This window comes from Hypanus sabinus, chromosome 7, assembly GCF_030144855.1.
Source record: "Hypanus sabinus isolate sHypSab1 chromosome 7, sHypSab1.hap1, whole genome shotgun sequence".
NCBI classification, from domain to species: domain Eukaryota; kingdom Metazoa; phylum Chordata; class Chondrichthyes; order Myliobatiformes; family Dasyatidae; genus Hypanus; species Hypanus sabinus.
In genome coordinates this window covers 29,631,068-29,651,397 of record NC_082712.1, presented here as the reverse complement: position 1 = coordinate 29,651,397, position 20,330 = coordinate 29,631,068, and the positions used below count along the sequence as shown (strand labels likewise).

Below are 20,330 nucleotides of genomic sequence, written 5' to 3'. Positions count from 1 at the left end.
GTTCTGAAGGAAGTAGCTGGAGAGATTGTGGAACCATTTACAATGATCTTCCAGGATCTGATAGACTCTGGCATTGTACTGGATGACTGGAAAATTGCAAATGTTATCCCGCTATTTAATAAGGATGGGAGGCAGCAGAAAGGAAACAATAGACTTGCTAGCCTGACATCAGTGGTCGGGAAGTTGTTGGAATCAATTGTTAGGGATGAGATGTTGTGTCTGGAGGCACATGACAAGATAGGTCAGAGACAGCATGGTTTCCTGAAAGGAAAATCCTGCCTAACAAACTTAATGCAATTTTTTGAGGGAATTACAAGCAAAGAAGATGCAATCAATATGGTGTACTTGGATTTTCAGAAGGTCTTTGACAAGCTGCTGCACATGAGGCTGCTTAACAACTTACGAGCCCATGGAATTAAAGGGAAGTTACTAGCATGAGAGGAGCATTGGTTGATTGGCAGAAAAAAGGGAATAAAGGGATCCTATTCTGGCTGGCTGCCATTGGAGTTCCACAGGAGTCGGTTTTGCTTTTTACGATGTATGTTAATGATTTGGACTATGGGATTAATAGATTTGTGGCTAAATTTGCCAATGATACAAAGATAGGTGGAGGAGTGGGTAGTGTTGAGGAAACAGAGAGCCTGCAAAGAGACTTTGATAGTTTAGGGGAATGGGCAAAGAATTGGCAAATGAAATACAGTGTTGCATGGTCATGCTCTTTGGTGGAAGAAATAAATGGGCAGACTATTATTTAGATGGGGAGAGAATTCAAAATGCAGTGATACAAAGGGACTTGGGAGTCCTTGTGCAGCATACCCTAAAGGTTAACCTCCAGGTTGAATCAGTGGTGAAGAAGGCAAATGCAATGTTGGCAATCATTTCTAGAGGTACAGAATATAAGAGCAAGGATGTGATGTTGAGGCTCTATAAGACACTCATGAGATCACACTTGCAGTTTTGCGCTCCTTATTTTAAAAAGGATATACTGAAATTGGAGAGGGTTCAGAGAAGATTCACAAGAATGATTCCAGGAATGAAAGGGTTACATCTGGCAGCTCTTGGGCTGAATTCCCTGGAGTTCAGGAGGGCGAGGGGGGGGATCTCGTAGAAACATTCTGAATGTTAAAAGGCCTGAACAGATTAGATATGTCAAAGTTATTTCCCATGGTAGAGGAGTCCAGGACAAGAGGACATGACTTCAGGATTGAAGGACGTCCATTTAGAACAGAGATGCGAAGAAATTACTTTAGTCAGAGGGTGGTAACTCTGTGGAATTTGTTGCCATGAGCAGGTGTGGAGGCCAAGTCATTGAGTGTGTTTAAGGCAGAGATAGATAGGTTCTTGATTAGCCAGGGCATCAAAGGGTATGGGGAAAAGGCAGGGGAGTGGGGATGACTGGAAGAATTGGATCAGCCCATGATTGAATGTCGGTGCTGACTTGATGGGCCAAATGGCCTACTTCTGCTCCTATATCTTATGGTCTTAGAGACTTAGACAAATTGGAAGACTGGGCAAAAATGTGGCAGATGGAGTACAGTGTTGGGAGATGTATGATAATGCATTTTGGTAAAAGGAGCAATTACCTAAATGGGGAGAAAATTCAAACATCAGATGTGCAAAGGGTCTTAGGAGTCCTCATGCAAGATTCCCAGAAGGTTAATTCACAGTCTGAGTCTGTGGTAAAGAAGGCAAATACAATGTTGCCAATTATCTAAAGGTGAATTGAATATAAAAATTGAATATATGCTGAAGCTTTATAAGACACTAGTCGGGCTGCACTTGGAGTATTGTCAACAGTTTTGGAGAGAGTTCAGAGGAGGTTCATGAGGATGGTTCCGGGAAGGGGAATTAACATAGAGGCATTTAGCAGTTTTGGACCTGTACTCAGTGGAATTTAGAGGAATGCGTGGGATTCTCATTGACACCGACCAAATGTTGAAAGGATTAGATAAGGTCAGTGTGGAGAGGATGTTCCCTGTGGTGGGGGTATCCAGAACTTGAGGGCACGGCCTCCAAACTGAGGGACAACCGTTTAGAACAGGAGGGTTGTTTTTTAGCCGAAGAGTGGTGAATCTGTAGAATGCTCTGCCACAGACTATGGTTGAGACCAAGTCCGTGGGTATATTTAAAGTGGAAATTGATAAACTCCTGACTGGTCAGGGGCATCAAGTATGGCCGTGTATGGGGTTGAATGGGATCCAGAATCAGCCATGATGAAATGGCAGAGCAGGATCGATGGGCTGAATGGCCTGATTCTGCCCCTATGTCTTATGGTCTTATAGTGTTTCAAAGTGTAAACACCAGAGAACTTAAAATTATAAACACAACTGATTCTGCAGATGCTGGAAATCCAGAGAGGCAGACATGAAATGCTGGAACTCCGTGAGTTGGGCAGCATCTATGGCATTGATATTTCGGGCCGAGAAACAACCTGCTGAAGGAATATAGCTGGTCGAGCAGCATCTGTGGCATGACAGGAAAAGTCGTCATCCCTGATGCAAGGTTTCAACCTGACATATCAAAAACTCACCCCTCCCCATTCACCACAGTTGCTCCTTGACCAACTAAATTTCTTCAGCAGAATGTTTTACTGTTTCAAAGTGCAATCGATATATGATTCATGGTTACATAGAAAGCCTACAGTACAATACAGGCCCTCTGGCCCACAAAACTGTGCCCAACAGATCCTTACCTTAGAAGTTACCTAGGATTACCCATAGCTCTCTATTTTTCTAAGCTCCATGTACCTATCCAGGAATCTCTAAAAGACCATGTCGTAAATGCCTCCATCACTGTCGCTGGCAGCCCATTCCACGCACTCACCACTTTCTGCATAAAAAAAACTTACCTACTTTCAAGCACCTTAAAACTGTGCCTTCTCGTGCTAGCCATTTCCGCCCTGGGAAAAAGCCTCTGACAATCCACACGATCAATGCCTCTCATCATCTTGTACACCCCTATCAGGTCACCTCTCATCTACCGTTGTTCCAAGGAAAAAAGGCCGAGTTCAGTCAACCTATTCTCAGAAGGCATGCTCCCCAATCTTGGCAACATCCTTGCATATCTCCTTTGAACCCTTTCTATGGTTTCCACATCCTTCCTGTAGTGAGGCGTCTAGAACTGAGCACAGTACTCCAAGTGTGGTTTGACCAGGGTCCTATATTCCTGCAACATTACCTCTCGGTTCCTAACTCAATCCCACAACTGATGAAGGCCAATGCATCTTATGTCTTCTTAACCACAGAGTCAACCTGTGCAGCAGCTTTGAGTGTCCTATGGACTCGGACCCCAAGGTACCTCTGATCATCCACACTGCCAGGAGTCTTACCATTAATACTATATTCTCCCATCATATTTGACCTACCAAAATGAACCACCTCACACTTACAAAAATCATTTATAAAACTCACGAAGACTAGACATCCCAGAACAGATTCCTGAGGCACACCACTGGTCACCGGCCTTCATGCAAAACATGACCCATCTACAACCACTCTTTGCCTTCTGTGGGCAAGCCACTTCTGGATCCACAAGCCAATGTCCCCTTGGATCCCATGCCTCCTTACTTTCTCAATAAGCCTTGCATGGGGAACCTTGTCAAATGCCTTGCTAAAATCCATATACACTACATCTACTGCTCTATGTTCATCGAAGTGTTTAGTCACATCCTCAAAAAATTCAATCAGACTCGTAAGGCATGACCTGCCTTTGACAAAGCCATGCTGACTATTCCTAATCATATTATACGTCTCGAAATGTTCATAAATCCTGCCTCTCAGGATCTTCTCCATCAACTTAACAACCTTTATTGTTCCTTCAATAATAACTAGTAATGGTCACTACACACAGAATATTGGAGGTTTAGAGTTATCAAGACTGGCACACAAAATTCTGCTGAAGGATCATGGCCCGAAATGTTGACTGTACTCTTTTCCATAGATGCTGCCTGGCGTGCTGAGTTCCATCAGCATTCTGTGTGTGTTGCTGTATTTATACGGAGAGTTTGGATTATCTGGGTTTCCTCTCACTGGAATGTGGGAAGATGAGGAGTGACCTTTTTACAATGATGAGGGGTGTAAAGAGGGTTTTCTACACTAGCATCACATGCAAAACATATCAGTTTAAACTTTGGTATTCAGAGAAACCCTCAATTGTTGTCAGCCCAAAATATTCAGTTACTAAAAGCATGCATCATTTTAATAGAAATAGTATACCAAAACACTTCATGAGCAAGAAAATTCCTTTAAAAAAAATTTGGATAAGGTATTCATAAGTATTACATAAACATTTTTACATATAAAGCCTTTTCCATTTTTATATATGTATAAATCAATATATATTTATACATTCACAAGCGGTAGTCCAACTATCCTGTGTCTACAGACTACCATGGTAATTGACCATTAACTGCCCACAGTCAAGGGTAATTATTATCTGCATCCATTCACTTCCATCTGTATGTGAATTAACAAATCTATGGGCTGTGTCAAGCATGTTTACCTTAACAGGTTTGTTCCTGTACAGATTATTAACACAACTTTCATTTTCTAGAGATGAGAAATCATGAAAATTAATTGAAAGCTTAATTGCTACTAGATAATCAACAACACATTTTTGTCTGCCGAAAACCTGTTAGTTTTCCAATGTAAGGAAATGATCACATGCAACTGTTGCCAATTGGCACGTTCCAAAATGCAGCAACTTGTGCCAAGGGACACTGAAGCTTGATGTGGCTACCATGGGCAAGGGCCTCAGTCTAAGGTACAGTTGCCTCTGGAAATTGAAAGACTGTGCCCTGTGTAATAAGCTCTTTGCTGATTCTCAAATACATTATTTAAAAAAGAGAAAAAAGCATGATTGGCATTGATGCATTGTAAAGAAATGTATTAAATTTCTGGTACAGAAAATGTAGATTTAAAAAAAAACTTCCTTAGGCTATTTACTATACATATTAAGAATATAGTATTTTTTCGATAAAAGTAAAAATAGAATGAAAAGGCATTGAGTAAGCATCCATATAAAGAATCGTACATTAATTTTCTAAGTCAAAGACTCCTCAAGTGAAATGAAATGCAAATTTACAGGCATGCAACTCGAGAGCAAACCGTTCAATGATTTCCAGTTGCACATGCTTTATTAAATGGTGATGAATTTCTTTTTAACACTCAATCCATTGGAAACAAACAGACATGAATTAAATGAAGTAAAAACTACTTGTAGGGCTTTTTGTTTTTCCACTAAAGAATAGGGGAGCCAAGCTTCATTAGATTGGATCAGCAGCTTTCACTGCTCCCGAAGGCTACATGGAATTGGTGAGGAGAAATTACACAAGAGCCAAGGCATCAGGCGGGGAAGAATGTTTCAACTTGAAAGATTTTGGTCAGCATTCAGTTAAAAGAACAGTAAAAAAGGTAAGGATAGTTATTGTTCTGCGATGACCCATTAACAGAACTTACATGCTTTACAATTGAAATACAGATAAAGTTGCGGAGGGAGGGATAAAAAGAACAAAACAAAAATAATATTTATGTTGGCTGATCTGACTGGCAGAGCCATAATTAGCAGCTGACCAGGTTCAAGTAGAGACAGGAAAAGGTGCTGGAACTGTTCTGAGGAAGGATCTTCAACCTCAAACGTTAACTCTATCCACAGATGTTGCCTCATATGCTGAGTGTTTACAGACTTTTCTGTTTTTATTTCAGATTTTCAGCACCTGCAGTTTTATTTTTGAGTTTGACCAGACCTTCCTGTGCAGGACCATAAAAATAATTTTAAAAAATTGAATACAAGGGCTGATAAAGACAATAAAAGACAACAATTGGTCATATTTTAAAATAAAAGATGCCAATTTTATCAGCATTGTAATAGTATTCCAAAGAGTGGATATCTATCTCTGAGTAAAATTGATCAGTAAAATAAATACAAGAGTATATCGCAATTGCAAAGGGATTCTTCACTGAAAGAGTTAACCTAACAGCAGAAGCAGGACTAAGCCAGTCAGGGCAGGTAATTCATATCTGTAAAGAAGTGGCCAAAACAATTTGTATGAAGGTGTTAAGCTGACAGTTTTAGCAATATAACCACGCCAGTATGAAATTTATTATTTTTCTCCACCTGAAAATGCACAGATCTTTAATTACTAATCATACATATTACACAGGGATTGATCAAAAGACAAAGGCAAAGATAATAAGGTTAGGGGATTTTAGATGACAGAAGATGTTGAAGGCTTGATCAGGAATAAAAGGAAACGTGGCAAGAATACTTAATTGGGATCAAGGGAGCCTCTTGAGGAATTGTGAAGGAATTAAGAAAGAAATCAGCAGGGCAAAATAAGAGAATGAATATACTTGGCAAATTAAGGAGAATTCCAAGACATTCATGGATATTTAAAAAATTGAAGGTAGCTGGGGAAAGAGACACTTGGGACCTAAAAGAAGTCACCTATGCTTGGATCCAGGCAATGCTGTATTCACCAAGGATATGCACATGGAAGATGGTGGGCTCAGGGAGGAGTATGTGGATAATCAGTGTTTTAGAAGGAGGAGATTTTAGACATCCTGGAATGCAACACTGTTGGCAAATTCTCAGGGCAAGATGAGATCTATCCCAGGTTGCTATGGGAAGAAAGGAAAGGATTTGATGGAGCTATTTTCATCTTTGTTATCCTCTGTTGAAATGCAAGAAAAATGGAGGTGAGTTAATACTGTTCCTTGGAAAAAATTAGAAGTGTTATATATGATCCTTCTATTAAATTTAAAAAGACTTGGAGGCCATTTATTCAATATTTTCATATGATGTAATCTGACCTTTTCCAAACCTATTTCTTTTTATTCTTTTGGTTTTATACGTGTAGAGAGGATTGGAGTTGATGACACTTACAGTTCTTTTTCTTTTTTTTTAGATATTATAAACAACCCAAGTTTCTTTTTCTTTTCTTTTTTTTAAGTTAGTAGTTAGCCTTGGATAGTTTAGTTTTTTGGGGGTATATATATATAAAATTTCTGTTTAATTTCTTTTTTCTTATTGTTATTCCAATTCTCTTTGCTATGTGTACGTTATATTTGTACAATGTATGATTTTGGGAGACTTAATTCCCTTGTACCAATTGAGTGTATATTCTTGTATGTTAACTATTAATATGTTGATATTAATAAAAAGATTGAAAAAGAAAGAGTTAATACTGTTCCTCTATTTGGGAAGTATATAATAGATAAGCCAGGTAATTATAGGTTAGTGAGCCTGGAGAAAATGCTAAGTTACAGGAAAATGTACATTTGGAAAGTCAGGGGCTTATCCATCATAGACAGGGCTTTGAGGAGAGGAAATCCTGCCTCACTGATTTGATAGTGTTTTTATTAGGAGGTAACTAAGAAGATTGATAAAGGTAGGGTGATAGACATTCTATGGAATTTACCTCTGAATAGAAGATTAAGGCATATAGGATCCAAGGTAAATTTGTTAATTAGATACACCGTTAGCTTTGTGATTGACAGTGGGTAATGGTAGAAAGCTGTTTTTCTGATTCAAAGTCTGTGACCAGTTGAATGTTGCCAGGAATGGTGCTGGAATCTTTGCTATTTGTGACATACAGTATATTACCTGGTTAGATGTGATTATCAGAGGTATGTTGGTGGTAGTGTGACTAGTGTTTAATAATAAAGCAGGATGTGGATTAGATGTAAAGTTAGGCAGAACATTCAGAGATGGAGTATAATTATAGCAAGCATTATATTTTAGGAAGTCATATGGGGTATAATGTATACAATAAATAGCATGGCAGTAAGGGATGTTTATAAACAGAGGGTTCAGAAACTTGGGGTTCATAGTTTCCTTGAAGTGCAACACAGGTTGATAAGGTGTTTAACATGCTTGCCCTTTAAGAATATAAAAGCTGAGACATTGTTTTCACTGGTTAGGTCACCCTTCGGCTATTTTGTGCAATTCTGGTAGGCATAATATAAAAAGGATGTGAATATTCTGAAAAGAGTCGGGGGGGGGGTGTGGATTCACCAGGTGTTATCTAGACTGAAGGTCTTTAGTAATAGTGAGAGATTGAATAGACTTATTTTCTCTAAAGTGAAGGAGACAGCTGGGTGACTTGAAAGTTACGTAAAGTTATAAGTTATAGGGTAGATAATCAACTTTTTTCCAATGGTAGAGTATGAAAAACAAGCAGGTGTAGGTTTAAGATGAGAGGAAGGAATTTTGAATGGGATTTGCTGGGATTTATTTTTACACAGAGAATGGTTATACTTACTTCAGAAGAGGCTGTGGAGTCAGGTACAATCATTACAGTTAAGCAGGCATTTATATAGGCAAGCCACAGAACGATATAGACCTACTGAAGGCAAATAGGATTAATGTAGATGGCCAAAAAAGTTTAACACATACTAAAAACGTAAAGGAATCTCTGCTTCTAAAATTAAAAAATGACGACAGAGAGTTGGGGAAAGGGCTGTGAAGAGTGAGGAAGTTGTTGGTTGCTATGGGAGTGGTGTTACTGTTTGGTGTTGTAGTTAAGTTTATTGTAAGGATTGGGCCGGTGACACGCAGAGATGTTTGTGTTGGCTTTTTCTGCAATAGAGACTCGCCTTCTTTATTTGGAATACTAAGCCGCTTAAAGTCGGTGCGATGGACCAGCATTCCTGGAAAAGGTGCAACCACATCGCAGCAACTGCCTGTCCTGCTTTTTACTGGACTCCCCTCGCAAATCCGCCAGATTATTTCTGAAACTGATTTGATTTGAGCACCGACAGAGGCAAGGTCCTCTTTAACCAGATTTTGTTTTCTTTGTTTCCAAGAACTCGACTCGAGTCTGTGTTGAAAGCACCAAGCGAGAAAAGCAACACGTAATGGTGTACGAGAAAGACAGTGATCGGATGCAAACCTCACAACAGCGCACGATGTGGACCTCTTACATGAACAGGATCCTACCACAGAAGCAATCGCGCAAAGTAACCAGCTATTTACTTTTGTAACTTTTCAAAACTTATCAGTGTATAGAACCTTGGGGGAGGGGTGTTCCTTTAACGATCTGGGAACAGCACCTATCGGAAATTTTGAAACAAAATCAAGAAAAGCTGGAAAAGCTCAGCCAGTCAATCAGCACCTTTAGAAAGAGAAAGCGGTTTAGGTTTGGGGTCAGCCACCCTTCCTCGGGACTGGTGATAAAAGTGGAAGGGTTTTAGCTTTTTCCCCAGAACCAAAGATTACCGTATCCTGGCCCATTACCTTAAGTGACAACTTTGCTGTTTTCTCTTGTAATGAACATTAGTAACGCTTTTCTCGCTGAAATCTGTAGGGACTTAATCAAAGTTCAAATTAAATGTGTTAGTAAAATACATAAATGTCACCATTTACAACCCTGAGATTCGTTTTCTTGCAGACATACACAGTAAATCCAAGAAACACAATATAAACAATGAAAGCCCGCACCGCACAGGACGGACAAACAAACAATGTGCAAAGACCAAAGAGAAAAAATAATAAATAAATGTTGAGAACATGAGATGACGAGTCATTGAAAGTGAGACCACAGTTCGTGTGAACAGTTCAGTGATGGGGCGGGTGAAGTTATCCGTTCTGGTTCAGGAGCCTGATGGTTGAGGGCTAATAACTGTTCCTGAACCTAGTGGTGTGGGTCCTGTGGCTCCTGTACCTCCTTCGTGACAGCAGCAGCGAGAAGAGAGCATGTCGTGGATGGCGGGGGTCTTTGATGATGGATGCTGCTTTCTGCCATAGTGCTCCATGCTGACGTGTTCAATGGTGGGGCTCAAGATATGTGGGAAGTTGGCAGCGGATTATCCCAAAAATAGTAATAATCTTTTGAAATGACACTTCCAGACAGTGTGGAAGGAGATTCCTATCTGCAAAACACAAGAGAAAGCAGATGTTGAAATCTGATTAATAAAAAAAAAACTGCAGAGGAACACAGCCGGTCGGGCATCATCTGTGAAGGAAGAGCAATGGTTGACGTTTCAGGTCGAAACCCTGAGGGTGTACAGAAAAGATAGACAATATTAACGGAGGGAAGGAGTGAAAATGATAGATGGACCTAGGTAGAGTAAGGGATGATAGACTCCATCTTCCCCGTACTTCATTCCTCCCCCCCTCTTTACGTCGGCAATCCTCTAAACATTTCTGATGCATGATCTCAACCTGAAACGTCCGCCATTTCTTTCTCCCCACTGATGCTGCCTGACCAGCTGAGTTCCCCGGCAATTGTTTTGTTGCTGCAAGTCTTCTGTTCTCCCTAGAGTGAATTAATTAAGCATTTGACAAAATAAAGAAAGGTAGTCCGTTTCTACAGTCAGAAGAGTTGGTGGATGCGGTTGAAATAGTAAAATAAATGATGGTGAAGGTATCAGCCCTTCTGGACTGAAATAAAACTTGTGGGCCAAGATTGAGGCATTGGACCAATTCTCATGAGAACTGTGGCCACTCAACTTCTGAATATATTTAAGATAGGCATTGATAGATTTTTCAGATATTAAGGGCTTTGGGATTAGTGAGGGAATGTGGAGCTGAAGTAAAATTTTAATCATGGTCGTATTGAATGGGGAAGCAGACATTTGAAATTAAATGGCCTAACTCCTGTCTCTGTTTCTTATGTCCTTGTTATGGTAAGCAGAACCCAGATTTAGGCTAGTTGACGAGCACTGTGAGGAAGATGGGGCACTTATTTTAAGGCAGGGGATGAAGGCAGATTCAACAAGCTTTCAATATGCTTGGAATAGAATAAATGGAAATCTGTGATGAATTGATACAGGAATGGGCCTAATTAGATAGCACTTTCAAAGAAAGGCCCATGAGGTGAACTAAGTGGTCTCTTTCTTGCAGTGGGGTTTTTTGATTGCACTCTTAGGGAATCAAAAGCATGCCTTTACCAGTGCTCCACTCTTCTATCCTATGTTCTACTCTCCTCTCCTATCATGTTCCTTCTATTTCAGCCCTTTAGCTTCCCTACCTACCTGTCTTCACCTATCACCTTCAAGCTAACTTCCTTCCCCTCCTTTCATCTTTTTATTCTGAAATCTTCCCCTTCCTTTCCAGTCCTGAAGAAGAATCTCAGGCTGAAATGTCAACTGTGTATTTATTTCCATAGATGCTGTCTGACTTTCTGAGTTCCCTAGCATTTTCTGTGTTTTGCTTAAGATTTCCTGCATCTGCAGAATTCCTTGTTTTTATTCTTTTACCAACTCTTATAACAAATTATTGCAAAATATACTGAGGCTTAGTCATTGTTGTAATTCTATGGCTTAAAGGTGATTCTTCCTTGAAGTATAGCAACTATACATCTGGCTAGTGATAATTGTTTACTTTGCAATTCTGAATGATGTTCATTGATTCATCTTCTCTTATATTATCGTTAGATAAGTTTTAATTCAAATCTGCAAAAAGAGTGCAAATTTAATTTTAGGTTAATGTAATTTTACAGCTTTAAGCATTAGAAAAATATATCAGGTTTAGTACTCTGTCAAAATGTGAATTAATTCCACAGATGCTAGTCATTAATCACAGATTACTGGTGGATGATTTAATTGCAATATCAAATATTAATCAAACCATAGATGACTGCTGTGAGAGAGGATTCCTATAGAAGTTAAACAAGATTCAAGTGTAACTCAAAGGGTCCAGCAGCACCTGTGGAGGGAAAACGACAGTCTGTGTTTTGGGTTCACACTCTTCATCTGGATTACCTGGACTAGAACACTCACCCCACTCAATTCCTCCAACATAATGATATTGCTCCAGATTCCCGCATCTGCATTCCCTTCACATGCCAGTTCTTTCATCTTGTTTGCAAAGGCAGAGAAAACAAACAAATATTTTGTGACCTTTTAGAAGAAAACTACAGGGGAATAGCAGAAGACTGTAGATCTAGGATGAACAATGAACTCAAAGGAATTAGCATTGCTAATGTTAAGTATTGGGGAAATTAATGGGTTTTGAAGGAGGTGACTGTGGGGATAATAGATTCAAACATTTTCCAAAATTCCAAAGATTCAAAAACTGCTCTTATAGAGCAGAAGGCAACAAGTGTAAACTCACTGTTTTGGAGAGGATAAAGGGAACTGCAGCCTGCCATCAGTAGGAGGGATGAGACTGAAATCTATGATTAAAGAAGTGGTAACAGGAGACATTGAAGATCGTAATATTGGGGAGAGTCAATGTTTATCAAAGAAAAAACAAATTTGACTGGATTTTTTTTTAAGTTTAACTAAAAGAATAAGTGAAGTCAGCCAGATGACGCAGCATGATTAAACTTTATACAATAGGTTAATAAACAGGATCAGAGCCCATGATATTGATAGTAATTTATGGATACGGATTGATTGTTGAACAGAAAGCAGAAGGAATAAATAGTCTGTAAGGGTGTGACTGGTTTGACTGAGGGATGCTAGTATAGTTCATTCATGTTTGCTGATGGCACTAAGTTAGGTGGGAGAAAGGAGGGAAGATGCTGAGAGATGTGGGAGGGTGGGTAGGAAGAGGGCAGCAGGTGAAATGAATGGGCAAGGCTAAGATAATATGAAATGTAAATTTGAAAAATATCAAGTCATCTAATATGAAAAAAAAGTTTGTTTTAAATTAGCGAATTTCAATGTAAATCCATTGTCAAAGTATGTATATGTTACCATATACATCCTTGAGATTCATTTTCTTACAGGAAAATACAGTAGTATTTATGAAAAACTATTAACAAAGACTGACAAACAACCAATGTGAAAAAGAAGACAAACTCTGCGGATAAAAATAATACTGAGTACATGAGTCCTTGAAACTGAGTCTGTGTGTCAAAGAATCAGTTCACAGTATTGCTGATTGAAGTTATCCACACTGATTCAGGAGTCTGGTCGTTGTAGGGCAATTAATGGTTGTTTGGAAGAGCTAAAGGAAAATAGAAGCAGTCAATCTTATAAGTGACTTTGAATAGAGTATTTGTTGGGCTTCTGCTGGTACTTTCATCCCTGAATAGAAAATCTAGATTCAGAGACCTGGTTATATAGTCCGCATGACATTTCAGTGAAATATTGGGGAACATGGAAACGTCAGAGATGAACGGAGTAAAGTTGTTCCAGGTAGGAGACAAAAAGTCATTGGTGAATCAGGAGTCCATTTTGTTTAAAATCTATGGAAGTGAAAATCAGTTGCAGCATAAATGACTCTGTAATCCTATGGTGACTGCTGCATTGGATCAATTTCACCACTTCTACCAGGTTTACTGTGGGCTCAGCTTGACCATTCCAATCTAAAATGGATGTAAAGGATCCTATACAGTCATAAATGCTTTTATTTATTCTTTGTTCAAGAGGCATAAAGACTATTTTAATTTAATCCCTAACCTGCATTCAGGCAGATATTTAAATCCTATCCACTGTCTTTGAATGCTCCCTGAATGCTCTAACCAACTCTGAATAAAATAGTAAGTTCAGCACAGCTCAGGTAACCTCTGTGGTATGAGATATAGGATTAACATTTCATGTCAATTATCTTTCAGAAGTGGGCAAAATAGAGATAAGCACAGTTTATAATTTGGGGGAATTACAGTTGGAAGGAAAGAAAGTAAGAAATCAATGTGATATGAATCAATATAATTATAATGGAACAAGTTTGTCCATTTGTTATGTACTGTAATCATGGTCTTTCCATGACAATAATTATTGTTGGCAATTTTTTCTACAGAAGTGATTTGCCATTGCCTTCTTCTGGGCAGTGTCTTTACAAGACAAGTAACCCCAGTTATTATCATTACTCTTTAGAGATTATTTGCCTGGCATCAGTGGTCATGTAACCAGGACTTGTGATATTGACCAGCTGCTCCCATAGCTTCACGTGATCCTGATATTTTTGTGGGGGGTTCTAAGCAGATGCTGTACCTTGCCCAAAGGTGACCTCCAGGCTAGTGGAGGGAAGGAGCGCCTTGCCCCTCCTTTGGTAGAAACATATCTTCACCCTGCCACCCAGGAATAAGTAATGATGTTATACTTGGAGAGGGTTCAGAGAGAGATCCTGGGAATAAAAGTGTTTGATGGCTCTGCACCTGTACTTGCTGGAGTTTAGAAGAATGAGGGATTGAGAATTAAAACCTATTGAATATTGGAAGGCCTAGAAAGATTGGACAATGAGGGGATGTTTCCTATTGTAGAGGTGACCAGAGGACACAGCCTCAAAATACATATACGCCCCTTTAGGACAGAGATGAGGGGGAATTCGTTTAATGAGAGGTGGTGAATCCTTGGAATTAATTGACAGCTGTGGAGGCTAAGTCGTTGGGTATATTGAAAACAGAGGTTGAAAGGTTCTTATTAGTTAGGTTGTCAAAGGCTATGCTGAGAACACAGGAGAATGTGGTTGACAGAGATGTTAAACCAGCTGTAATAGAATGTTGGAGCAGACTGGATGGGCTGAATGGCCTGATTCTGTTCCTTCATCATTATTGACTTATAGTTGTGTCTGGAAGAAGGGTAATTGAGAACAACAGAGTCAGTAATCAAAAATTTTGACTAGCCTAATTGGAAGATGAGGTGCTGGTCCACAATCTGAATTTGAACTTGAGTAAGGAAGTTGTAGGAGGGGAAGAACTAAGAGTAGGAAGGGTGCATAACTCACTGATCTAGATAGGCATCTAATTCATCTTTCGTCATCTCTACACAAACTAATGGTCTGCTGTTAGGCACAGGAAGGAGCTGATACAGATCATGAGGGTAGCAAGCAGTCCATGCTCCTCCAATCACCTGTAAAGAATGTCATCTCATATTAGCTGTTACTGCCCTGAGGAAAAAGTCGCTGGCTGTCCACTCTATCAGTACCTCTTACTTATAAATCATTATGAAGTTATCTCTCATCCTCGGAAGATGAGAACAGATTGGCTGTGATTTCTTTAAAGTTCAGATGAATGAGGGGTGATGTTGTTGAAACATAGGAAGTGGGGTGACCATGTAGATATCAGGAAGTGGCTGGAGCAAGTATATTAACAACATTTAAAAAGCGTTTGGACTGGCACATCAATAGGAACAGTTTAGAAAGATATGAGCCAAATATAGGCAGATGGAACTATCTTAGAGGGGAGTCATGGTGGACATGGTCTAGTTAGGCCAAGGGACATGTGTCTATGCTGAACTGCAGCTCTAAGTATAAAACCTTTGAAAATAAAACCATGGACAAAGTGCAAATGTTTAAGCATATTTTATGAGATCAATTTCAAAATGATTTCTGTTGGTCAATTTTCAATGAATGATGTTGCTTAACTTTAGCTAGAATTTTTTAGGTGAGTGATACAGAAGTAATGGTTGCTGCAAGACTGAAATTTATTCATATAACTATTTTCAGGAAAGCATTCAAGTAAAAGAAGCCATAGTTTTCCCTGAAATTGGTAACAATTTACCAGGAATCTCATCCTTTCTTGTTACACAGAAAGTAAGTTGGAATTAAATGTCTGTTGTATTAAGTTTGTTCATGTAGTAGAAGATAAATTTAATGCCAGCATGAAAGTATATTTGTTGTATTTTGCTGGTTTTTCTGTTTGAGTGGGCTTTTTCTTTATCTGTTTATCTTCTGGTGCCAGTATTATCAATGGGAGGAATGGGCAAGTAAAAGCTATGATTAAATAGGAGTACCATCTCATTTAGAAATTTATAGATTTGTATTTTAAGTCACTCTTCTCCAAGTTAAATGAGAATACGAGAGGGAGATATTTCAGTAGATTTTGATAGTAAGAGACAGAAACTGAAAGAATTGGAGGCAATGTAGACATAACAGGTTATGGGAAAAATAATAGCAGGGTCTGATATTACACTCTGAGTCAGCACGGATTCAAAGGGCAACGCAACCTCTTAATATATTAAAAAGAAATATGTGCATATGTAAATCAGCAACAATTCCTAGAAGTTGATAGTATCAGGATTGTCTGCTGGTGAAAATGTGTGGAAATTTCCACATGAAAAATATATTCTTTTAAGAATCTTATAATCAATTATGTACATAAGCTATTTTATATAATTATATTTATTGTGTTTTTATTACTATTGTGTTCTTTAATGCATGGTGTTTATTTTGTGCTGTATCAGATCCAGAGTAACCATTATTTTGCTCTCATTTACACTTGTCTATTGGAAATAACATGAAACAATCTTGAATGAAAGCTAGATGTGCTGAGGTATCGGTCTTGGTTCTGGCTGGTGAGATTTGTAGATGAACACAAATGCATATGGGTAGGGCTCATGTTGAGGAATTGTGCAAGAATTATGAATGAAGCGTGTGGAATGCAGTGCTAGATCCAGTTCTAGATAGCTTAGCAACAAGTGTGAGGAACAGAAAGACAGAAGGGCACTTAGGAGATGGAGACCATGATGTGATAAGGATTACAGTGAAAGTATTCAAAACAAAAAGAAACTAGCAATAAACATATTGGATTGGAAAGGAGCTCACTATAAGAATGTGAAATAACCCAAATTAATTGGTTAGGAGAGATGCCTGAAAATTAAATTCATATTTATGTCACAAATTGGTTCAGCATTCCCATCAGTCCTATCTTGTGTTTCTTTTAAATGCCAACTTCTGGGGCTCCAGATTCCTCAAGACTGAGATATAGTATTTGGTCAACCTTTGTAGTATGTGGAGCACAAAGCTACCTTCACCTAAAGCTGCTTGTTAAAATCTGAAACAAGAACATACTGTGTTGTGCTTTGTGTTGGAAGAGCAATGATGGTTTGGTGTCTGTTATTTTACGAAGTGGAACACCAAGAGGCAAATCAAGCCATTTGTAGAAGATCATAAGCCTTTAACAGTAATCTGGGTACTGACTAGATTTAGCAGTATCCACACAATGAATTAAATGAAAATTTATACTTAAATGAGGTGATCCCAAAAGACAATTCCAATGGAAGACAGTATGGGCAGAATAAAATGAAGGATGAAGACTTTCTGACTAGTTGTACAGATAGAAACCTAAGTGTAGCAAAGACTTATGGTACTAATTTCAGGTCTCCTCATGCAGCAGAGGAATATTTTTGGAGCATGCATAATTAGGAACTAGTATGTTATAGTTCTTTGCTAATCTGCCCCATCTTCCAACACCAGGTGACTGAGTTTTGTGTAAGGTCTTTATAAGCCCATATGTCACTGTATTAATATAGTTATTTTGTTTCAATGGAGGTTGGCTCCAAACGTCGATCTCTCTCAGACAGCTTGCAGGAACTATTCTTTACTCCTCGGATTTTGGACTCTCAGAGAATTTCATCTCGAATCATTGATATTAAAGACAGCAAAGTAAGTTGATATAAAATACTTGAATAGCTGTATCTGCAGATATTATTAGAAAGTCAATTTTCATTAGATGGCATTTATTTTCAGGCAGCGGAATGTCATTGGAAAGTGCCTTACAGAAGGCTCAGTGATGATATAGACTCAAGAATTAAGACACATTTGAAGGTATTGTTTATTTACCAAATATTTATTCCTTTTAAACTTAGTAGTGAACTGTGTAAAAAAAAACTGCTGACTAACTGCTAAGCCAATTAAATCATTTGGCAAGTCATCTGTTTTACGAGTTCAAACAGATGAGTTTAATTATCATTAGTACTTCAAAAGGAACATGGAATTTTATCAAATAGGTAAAAATCAATTACTCACTTTCTAAAAATGTAAGGCTGTTATTTTTCTTTAGTTAATGCTTGATTTGCTGTATCCTGTGATCTGATTGTTTATCTCAACTAATGAAGTTAATCTTACCCATTTATCATTGAATCACTGTAATTTGCACTATAGTGGAAACCAATTTGCCTTATGCTTGCACTGACTTTCTATTAATGCTATCTATATCTAATTCCACTGTTCTGATCCCTTCTATAACTTTACATTTCATGAAGATTTTCTTTAAATAGTCATTGTCTACAGCTTCAATGACAAAATACTCGATTAACTGTCTGTATTTGTGTGGTGAACTACATATACCTGTCTGGACACGCCCCTGCTGACTGCTCCTGTGGCTCCTCCCACAGACCCCTGTATAAAGGCGATTGAGGCCTGAGCCCAGCCTCTCAGTCTCCAGGATGTAGTATGGTGGTCACTCACTGCTTGTTCCTTCTTCCAGTCAATAAAAGCCGATATCTCACCTTTACGTCTCAGAGTGAGTTATTGATGGTGCATCAGTTTGCAATTTCCCTTTCGTGCCAAGTCAAAGTTCATAAGTGTATGTCATCAATTTCTTCAATCATTCTACCAAAAATCTTTTACGATTTTAAGAATCCTGGGTAAAAAATCTCCAAATATTTTTATTTAAAAAGAAATAAACCCCATGGGCTAGAAAGTAGAACGCCATTCGTCAGTGGCAGAAAATTAGCCTCCTTTCAATTAGCCACTGTTTTATCCATGCTAGAATCTTTCCTGTAATACCATGGGCTCATAGCTTGTTAAGTAGCCTCATGTATGGCACTTTATCAAAGGCCTTCTGAAAATCCAAGTATACAACATCAACTGATTCTCCTTTGTCTATCCTCCTTGTTACTTATTCAAGAATCCCAACTGATTTGAAGGGCAAGATTTTTCATTGAGGAAATCTTGCTGACTATGGTCTATTGACTATGACCAATTTTACCGTGCGCCTCAAAAATCTCTGAGACCTCATAGTTAATAATTGACTCCAACATCTTCCCAACCATTATGGTTAGCCTAACTGGCCTATGTTTTTTTTTTCTTCCGCCTCTCACTCTTCTTGAAGAGTGGACTGACATTTGCAATTTTGCTATCTTCCAGAACCATTCAGAAATCTAGTGATTCTTGAAAGATCATTACTTATGCCTCCACAATCTCTTCAGCCAGCTCCTTCAGAACTCTGGGGTGTACACCATCTGGTCCAGGTGACCCATCTACCCTCAGACCTTTCAGTTTCCCAAGAACCTTCTGTCTAGTAACAGTAACTTCACACACTTGACACCTGGAACTTCCACCATACTGCGAGTGTCTTCCACAGTGAAAACTGATGTAAAATACTTATTCAGTTCATAGCGATATACATTTCCTTGTCCCCCCATTACTACCTCTTCAGCATCATTTTCCAATGGTCCGATATCCACTTTGGCCTCTATTTTACACTTGATGTATCTGAAGAAACTGTTATATTGTGACAACACACACAAAATGCTGGTGGAATGCAGCAGGTCAGGCAGCATCTATAGGGAGAAGCGCTGTCGATGTCTCAGGCCGAGACCCTTCGTTAGGACTAACTGAAAGGAAAGATAGTAAGAGATTTGAAAGTAGGAGGGGGAGGGGAAAATGCGAAATGATAGGAGAAGACCGGAGGGGGTGGGGTGAAGCTGAGAGCCAGAAAGGTGATTGGATGGGGAGCAGCGATATATTGTGAAATTTGTTGTTTTGTGGCAGTAGTACAGTGTAATACATAAGAATTACTCCAGCTTACAATAAGAATATATTAAAAGACTGAATAAATAGTGCAAAAATTAGATGATATTCATATTATTGGACCATTCTGAAATCTGATGGTGGAGGGAAGATGCTATTCCCAAAACAATGAGTGTGCATCTTCAGGCTCCTGTACCTCCTTCCTGATGGTAGTAATGGAAAGAGGGCATAACCTGAAAGATGAGTGTCCTTTATGATTGATGCTGCCTTCTTGATGCTTCACCTTTCAAAGATTTTCTTGATGGTGGAGTGGCTAGTGCCCATGATAGAGCTGGCCCAATATGGCAAAAGACCAAAAGCTTAATTAGAGAAGTAGGTTTTGTGAATGGCACAAGATGTAGAGAAGTTTACGGAGAAGATTCCAGAACTAAGCAAGAGAGCTGATAGTGGAACAATTAGATTTGGGGTTGCTCTGAGAATGTAATTGGAGAAGCAGTGATGTTACAGAGGATTAAAGATGTTGAGCATATTATTGGGATACAGAAGGACAAGACCATACAGAAGCTCATACAGAGCCCAACACCTAACTTGTGACCAACAATGATGCCCGCACAGCAGTCTGCATTGCTTTCAGACAGTGGCTAGTGGAAGGAATGGAATTGGTGTGTTTGTGAAGAGGAAAGAAGATAATGCCTTCATTGTTCTCAATATTTAGATACCGAACATACTTGCACATCCCATAATCTATGTTGGGCAGATATTGTGTTTTCCAATCTACTTAATTGATAATACACGACATGGCATAAATATAAATTGAAGGGCCAGAATGTCTGTAGTAGTTCCTGTCCATCCTCCCCCTGCATCAAGATGCTACACAGGTCAGGCTGATGTGCTGATCTTCTAGCTGTGTTCTGATTTTGGGCCACATAAACCTCACCAGTGCAGTTCAATCTAGCTGATTTCTT

General features: G+C 38.9%; 1 protein-coding gene across 5 annotated transcripts in view; it reads left to right on the top strand.

Annotated features, from left to right (window-relative positions):
- The first annotated feature begins 4,516 nt into the window (after positions 1-4,516).
- LOC132396626 (uncharacterized) overlaps positions 4,517-20,330 on the top strand; it is a 127,862-nt gene continuing 112,048 nt past the window's right edge. For 2 of the 5 annotated variants that reach the window (XM_059974333.1, XM_059974329.1), the window contains exons 1-5: positions 4,517-5,411; positions 8,805-8,957; positions 15,337-15,423; positions 17,161-17,274; positions 17,359-17,436. In XM_059974333.1, the coding sequence (XP_059830316.1) occupies positions 5,304-5,411; positions 8,805-8,957; positions 15,337-15,423; positions 17,161-17,274; positions 17,359-17,436 (540 nt within the window). In that variant the 5' untranslated portion in view covers positions 4,517-5,303. Of the gene's footprint in view, positions 5,412-5,918; positions 6,696-8,033; positions 8,658-8,804; positions 8,958-15,336; positions 15,424-17,160; positions 17,275-17,358; positions 17,437-20,330 lie in introns of those variants that run through there. The other 3 variants (XM_059974330.1, XM_059974331.1, XM_059974332.1) reach the window with 3 other exon arrangements.